This window comes from Bufo gargarizans, chromosome 2, assembly GCF_014858855.1.
Source record: "Bufo gargarizans isolate SCDJY-AF-19 chromosome 2, ASM1485885v1, whole genome shotgun sequence".
Taxonomy (NCBI): Eukaryota; Metazoa; Chordata; class Amphibia; order Anura; family Bufonidae; genus Bufo; species Bufo gargarizans.
Genome location: NC_058081.1, coordinates 229283486 through 229290848, shown reverse-complemented (window position 1 = coordinate 229290848; position 7363 = coordinate 229283486). Strand labels below are relative to the sequence as shown.

The following is a 7363-nucleotide window of genomic DNA, read 5'->3' as shown; positions in this document are numbered from 1 at the left end:
CCTGCCCTGGGGGGTGGTTTAGGATGGGGCTGTGAGGTGTATACAGCCAGATGCACAGTTATCACCGTGTACTTTCAGCTCTTCCTGCAGCTATGCGCCACCTAGTCTCAGGTGCCCGGTATACCCCGTCCATACAGACTCCCGTCACCAGACGCCCTACTCGCAGTCATTTGGCTGGGGCGGTGTAGGGACTAGGGAGGAGTCAGGCCCGGGGCGGGAGATTTATAAGTCCGCACTGTGAGGTCTGCGCCATTAAGTGATGCCTGGAAGAGCCGCAGACTCCGCTAGAAGCATGCAGGCCCGGGACAACGGTATCACTCCGCGAGGAGGCGGCCGCCTGTCCGTCCTCCAGCGACACCTCGTATCCTTCCATTGGTCCGGCACATTGCCGAGCTGACAACGGGAAAAGACAGGTATAGGGCGACTAGTACACAGGTCCGGCACATTGCCGAGCTGACAACGGGAAAAGACAGGGTGACTGGCACACAGGTCCGGGCACTGTGCAGTCTACAGGAAGAGACAGGTATAGGGTGACTGGCACACAGGTCCGGGCACTGTGCAGTCTGCAGGAAGAGACTGGTATAGGGTGACTGGCACACAGGTCCGGGCACTGTGCAGTTTGCAGGAAGAGGCTCGTATAGGGTGACTGGCACACAGGTCCGGGCACTGTGCAGTCTGCAGGAAGAGACTGGTATAGGGTGACTGGTACACAGGCGGCTCCACTGGGCACTGTGCAGTCTGCAGGTAGAGACTGGTATAGGGTGACTGGCACACAGGTCCGGGCACTGTGCAGTCTGCAGGAAGAGGCTGGTATAGGGTGACTGGTACACAGGACCGGGCACTGTGCAGTCTGCAGGAAGAGGCTGGTATAGGGTGACTGGTACACAGGACCGGGCACTGTGCAGTCTGCAGGAAGAGACAGCTATAGGGTGACTGGCACACAGGTCCGGGCACTGTGCAGTCTGCAGGAAGAGGCTGGTATAGGGTGACTGGCACACAGGTCCGGGCACTGTGCAGTCTGCAGGAAGAGACTGGTATAGGGTGACTGGCACACAGGTCCGGGCACTGTGCAGTCTGCAGGAAGAGACTGGTACACAGGTCCGGGCACTGTGCAGTCTGCAGGAAGAGACTGGTACACAGGTCCGGCACTGTGCAGTCTGCAGGAAGAGACTGGTATAGGGTGACTGGTACACAGGTCTGGGCACTGTGCAGTCTGCAGGAAGAGACTGGTATAGGGTGACTGGTACACAGGTCCGGGCACTGTGCAGTCTGCAGGAAGAGACTGGTATAGGGTGACTGGTACACAGGTGCAGGTCCGGACACTGCTACAACTATACAACTATTTGATTTCTTTTCCAGTTGTTCACATAGAAGGGCCTCTACAGCCAGACAGGTTTATCAGAATTTACCCCGTACACCAGGTTTCAGGTTATACAGCCAATAGTTTTGCCCCTCATATCTCTAGGCAGGGTCACCGATGCTCCGGCTGCAGCGCCACTGCTTCTGGTCCCCGGAACTGGGACTGGGACTGATGTGCTGTCTACATCACAGGTGGATCTTTTTACTTAACCCATGTACCCTGCCTGGCCATAAGAATAAGAAGGGGTTTGTGGTCTCGGAGAACCCTTTTAATAGATGTGGAGCTTTATACTCCAGGAAACACCAGTCTTAACAACTTGGTTGGGTCTTCATGCAGTAGAACTAAAGGTACCTGTACACAAGGAGATTATCCTGTAAATTATCGCTAAATTGCACATATCTGCACGATTATCAAGCAGTGTAAAAGCAATGAGTGAGAGAGTGACAATCGGTAGATTTTTCGGTGGTTCACTTGTGTGGGAGCAAAAAATCATCGTTGGACATTAACGAGTTCATAAACAGGAATCGCTTACCGCACGGCCCTCAAATTTGACTTTGTGTAAATGCAACACGATGGGATATGTGATTGAAATTATGATTTTGTGAACGATAATCAGCACTTCTAAAGGGTCACTGTGGAAACGTTCACTACACCAAGAAACAACTCGTTCGCACTCAGTCATACCGATCATCACCTCGTGTAATGGTACCTTAAACTGCAACACTTTATTATCACGTCTGTTTATTATATAGTAGTGCCAGGTGCACCTGCATATAGGGGCATACATAGAAATCATGGGGCCCCATAGCAAAACTCAATATTGGGCCCCTCCCTCCCCGCACTAATAAGTACAATTTTTGTAATATATAAATTATTTCAGCTGTGTCTTGACACCTTAGGTTCCTCACTTTTCTATCATTCTCCTCCTCCTGGTGTCCCAATATCGTCATCCTGCTACCACCTCCTAATACTGTGGACCCCGTGCTCCCCAAGGCCCCCAAATACTGCACTATAGAAATTATACTGCCATAAAGATAACCCCCCTCCATAGTAATAGTGCTGTTAGACTCCCTCCAATATTAATAGGGAGCACTCCTTATTGTGCTTAATAATAATATCCTCAATATTAATAATGCCCCCATAGGGTCCCTAGTCGAAATAAAACCCTCTATAGTAGTGCCCCCCAGCAGTAACAAGTCCCCTCTATAAGGCATCCCTTTAAATCCCTTGGCAGTAATAAGTTATAATGCCTCCTATAGTGGCCCCTGTATTTATAATACCCCTGTAGTTATAATGACCCCGGTAGTGCCACTACATATAATACACCACCTCATAGTATCCACATAATACCCTCTTTAGCGCTAACAAGTGTAATGCTTTCACCTGCCCCCTCTGTATTCATAGGATATATAATGCTGCCTCTGTAGTAGATATAATGCCCCTGTAGTGGGCCCCCTATGTATTGATAGTATGTATAATGCCCCCATGTAGTATATACAATGCCCCCCTCTGCAGTACATATAATGGCCTCCCTGTAGGCCCTGAAAAATTAAAAAGTTAGAAAAATGTAAAAAAAAAAAAAATTGTAGATAACGAATAGATAGATTTTAATTGTTCTAACTTTTGAATTTTTAAAATTTTTCGACCTTTTTTATTTTTCATATATTATTATACATACCGGTAAATACTTCTGTCACCAAAAGGATATTCTCTGCAGAATGTATATTTTATACTTTATCCTCCTAGCAAGAGCCCCGTGGTTACTATTATAAGATGTTATCCTTACACTTTTTGTCTATTCATTTATTTATTTATTCAGTTTTAATATGGAAGTGATGTAATAAATACCAATGTTTGATACAAACTGGGTGAGAGTGACAGCTTACTCTTTTGCATATTTAGCTATTGCACTTTGGCTATTCGGACAGCCAATCAGCCAGAGCACCCACGTTATCCATATTGCAATATCAGCGAGCTGCTAACCATGCAATCTTCCAATTTTTGTCCAGTTAGTGATTACTCATTGATATGTGCCAACAACACTTTTCAAAACAATAAAAGGAAGATAGCTGCTGGTCTCCGTAAAGAAGGAGTAGAAGGAATAATTATCGTCTCCCTGCCAGATTGTTTCTTTGATTAGAAAATGTAAAATGTAGTATTTTGCAGGAAGAGACAGGTATAGGGTGACTGGCACACAGGTCTAGACACTGTGCAGTCTGCAGGAAGAAACTGGTATAAGGTGACTGGCAAACAGGTCCGGGCACTGTGCAGGCTGCAGGGGGTGACTGGCACACAGGTCTGGGCACTGTGCAGTCTGCAGGAAGAGACTGGTATAGGGTGACTGGCACACAGGTCCGGGCACTGTGCAGTCTGCAGGAAGAGACTGGTATAGGGTGACTGGCACACAGGTCCGGGCACTGTGCAGTCTGCAGGAAGAGACTGGTATAGGGTGACTGGCACACAGGTCACTCATTGATATGTGCCAACAACACTTTTCAAAACCATCAAAGGAAGATAGCCGCTGGTCTTCGGAAAGAATTAGAAGGAATAATTATTATTGTGGTCGTGGCAACCAAGAGAATGCACCCGTCCCACCTGAGACTACCCTGCCCCTAAGCGGTTAGAGTTATGCCGCAACCGCGCCGTAGTAGGGACACCTGAAAGAGGGCATCCCCTTTAAGTGTAGTGGATAGTAAGGGTGGGTGGGTGGGGAAAACGCTGTAACGACGTACAGAGTGAGAGGGACGCTGGCTGTTGAAGTAGGCAACCCCGAAAGGTTCCTATCCAGAATGTCAGATAGGTTACGAAAAGCAGTCCAATAACAGCTTGTATGCGTACTTGGCCTCCTGGTCCACATCTGCTCAAACCCCTCAACGTAGCTTTGACAGCATGCACAGAGAACGCCGATGCCCGTTCAGGATGACTGACAGAGAGGAAATGCTGCACCCCCGACAAGTACGACTCCACCGTGTTGTGGGACAGCTTGAGCTCCGAGTGGCTGTAGCCAATGAAGGCAAGGATGTATTCAACAAAACTGGACTCCCTTTGAGGGCATATTCCCTAAAACCTGCAAATGCCCTCCACCCAGTGCGATACACCCTAGTTGTATACGGCGAAAGGGGCTTGGCTAGTAAGGAGTGGGCTGTCTCTAGGTGACCAGTTAAACCAGTATTAGTGACTCGTGAAGGGGGACGGTAGCGCCCACAACATCCGCCTATGGCGTGACCTGCGAAAAGGGAGAAATTAGCCCTCGATAAAGCATCAGCTGCCACATTTTGAGAACCTGGCACATGCGTACTACTAACACAAAAATGATGTCGCAAGGAGAGTTGAACTAGACATCTCAAGAGACATATGACATAAGACGACTTAGACAACCCATTGGTTAAGATATCTACCACCGCAGCGTTGTCGGTTACAAACAAAACAGTGCGATTTACCCAGCTGCTGCCCCAAACACGGGCGGCCACCACAATGGGGTACAGCTCGAAAAGTGCTGAGGTTTGCAGGAAACCTGGGATTTGTCTCACCTCAGCAGGCCACTCGCCTGCGACCAAGTGGGTGCCAAAATAGCAGCAAAACCTGAGCTAGCAGGTCTCTTGGGGGAGACCGGGACACCTAACTGGGAAAACAGCTCAACAATCTCCCCAGCCCTAAGGGGGCTGAGCCTGGCCTCGAGATCAGCAGGAAGTCATCTAAATAATGAATAACAAATTCAGAGCGTACCTTATACTGTATTCTAAAACCCAATGGAGGCCTGAGCCAACTGATTAAAGAGCCACGGGCTTCTCCTAGAACAGACAGTGAGTTTGGTGGAAAAGTAGTATCGGACCTTCCACTTATCAATAGAAGAATACCTCATGCCCACTTCCTCTGAAGGAATGAGGGAGTTAAGACTAGGGACGTGGTAACCATGTGGGGCTGACAGGTCGATAAGTCTCTCCTTCTTGCTAAACTTACCTGTGACCACCCCATCGGGACTAACTCTCCACCGCTGAAAGGGGGGCACTTCAAAAAGACCGATCAAAACCCTTCTCCAACTCGAACAGACACCCAGAGGGTGACCATGCACTTACCTGCTTAGAATACCTACGGACTGACAACCGCAGAACGGTAGTAACACAGCACGAACTGGACGTGAGACAGTGCATGAGACACAAACCAAGCTTCCTCCCCGACGTGTACCCCTACTACCTTGCCGATAAGCCAAATTTCAGGATGTAACTTGAGACAAGGTTTGGACCTAGAAACAAAACAATTAAGGCATCAACACTGGATTGTGCACATGTCGTGAGGAAACCCTGCGAATGTGTAAAACGTGAATGATGGAACAAGAGCAGCATTTTTTATTTATTTTTTAACAAATTAACCCTTTACCAATTAAAATTTACTTAACCTGGAAACCTAGGGAGGGTAAAATACCAGGGCAAGCCGCATCTACTAAGCCCCCGTACTGGCTTAACACTGACACCAGCGAACCTAGGCCCATGACCTGCAGCCTCCGCTAGGATTGCTCACAGCGGACCAGGCCTGTAGACCGTGCGGTACTCTGTAACCCGCTCTTCCCCGGAGACCTTGCTTCGCCAACTATGAGTTCCCTTTTTTTTTTTTTTAAACCCGTCCCTACTAAACCAGACCCAACACACCCGTCTAAGATCCCTGGTAATCACCTGCATGGATTCAATAACACCCTGTAGCTAAATAACCCCCAGGGAAACCTTATGTACGGGCAGCAGAAGGAAGCCAGCCACCGCCTATGAGCTGTTCCTCCTGACCGACCCTAGTTCTCCCAGCCACGATCCCTGCCATCCGTGCCAGACTTTGTTGAAGACAAGGAGCGGGGACATGCTGTCCCCTGTACTTTTACGCAATTGTCGCACGGGGAGCTCGCACTGCTCCATGGCAGAATGCAAGACGTGCGGGCAGCATTATTATCTTTTTTTTTTTTTTTTATGAAATCAACCCTTTGCAAATTAAAATAAATCACTTGCATGGACTCATTAACACCCTGTATCTAAATAACCCCCTGGGAAACCTTATGTACGGCTGGCAGAAGGAAGGCAGCCACCATCTATAACTGCTCACCCTGACCAAGCTTAGTTCTCCCACCCCTGAAACCTGCCTAACTAACGGCATGGCGGCCCGTGCCAGACTTTAGTGAAAACCAAGCTTGTGACTTCTCTCCTCCCCCCCTCCCCCCCGACATGTACCTTGCTGATAAGCCACAAATCAGGTTGTAGCCGAGACAAGTTAGGACCTAGAAGCAAAACAATCAAGACATTAACCCTGGATTGTGCATTCGTCGTAAAGAACGACGCAAACAAGTAAAAATAAAAAATACTTTTTTTTTTCTTAAATTTTTTTTTCTATATATTTTTTTTTTCATTAACCCTTGCCAATAAGAATTGCCTAACCTGGGGGGGGGGGGGGGAGCTACCACCGCAAGCTGTGCGCCTACTAAGCCCCTGTACTGGATTGACACCGAGACGAGTGAACCTCGGCTCCTGACCAGCAATCCCAGCTAGGATTTACTACGGTGGACCAGGTCTGTAGACCGTGCAGTACTCTGTAACCCACCCCTCCCCGGAGACCTAGTACTCACCTGTATGGACTAATTAATCCCCCGTGCCTAAATGACCCTCTTGGCGACCTTGTGTGCAGCTGGCAGAAGGAAGCTAGCCACCGGCTATGACCTGCTCCCCCTGAACGGCCTGGTTCTCTCATCCCTGATCCCTGCCTCACTAACGGCACGGCGGCCCGTGCCAGACTTTAACGAAGATAAGGAGCGGGGCCACGGTGTCCCCTGTGTCCCTACATGATAACCGCGTGGGGAGCCGCGCAGCTCCCTGGCAGAGTGCACCAGTGCGGGGGAACCCCCATCAGCCAGGGGCCGACCCACCACCGGCTGGACACCCGTACCGCGTGGGGAGCCGCGCAACTCCCTGGCACCATGAACCGGGCCAGGGGGAGCCCTTCATACACCGTGGCCCCCGCCCCCATCAG

General features: G+C 49.4%; 1 protein-coding gene across 2 annotated transcripts in view; it reads left to right on the top strand.

Annotated features, from left to right (window-relative positions):
- The first annotated feature begins 268 nt into the window (after window positions 1-268).
- The window catches only part of LOC122927829 (phytanoyl-CoA dioxygenase, peroxisomal-like), a 69334-nt gene continuing 62239 nt past the window's right edge, over window positions 269-7363 (top strand). For both annotated transcript variants that reach the window (XM_044280090.1, XM_044280091.1), the window contains exon 1: window positions 269-361. In XM_044280090.1, coding sequence (XP_044136025.1) covers window positions 293-361 — 69 coding nt within the window. In that variant the 5' untranslated portion in view covers window positions 269-292. The remainder of the gene's footprint in view (window positions 362-7363) is intronic.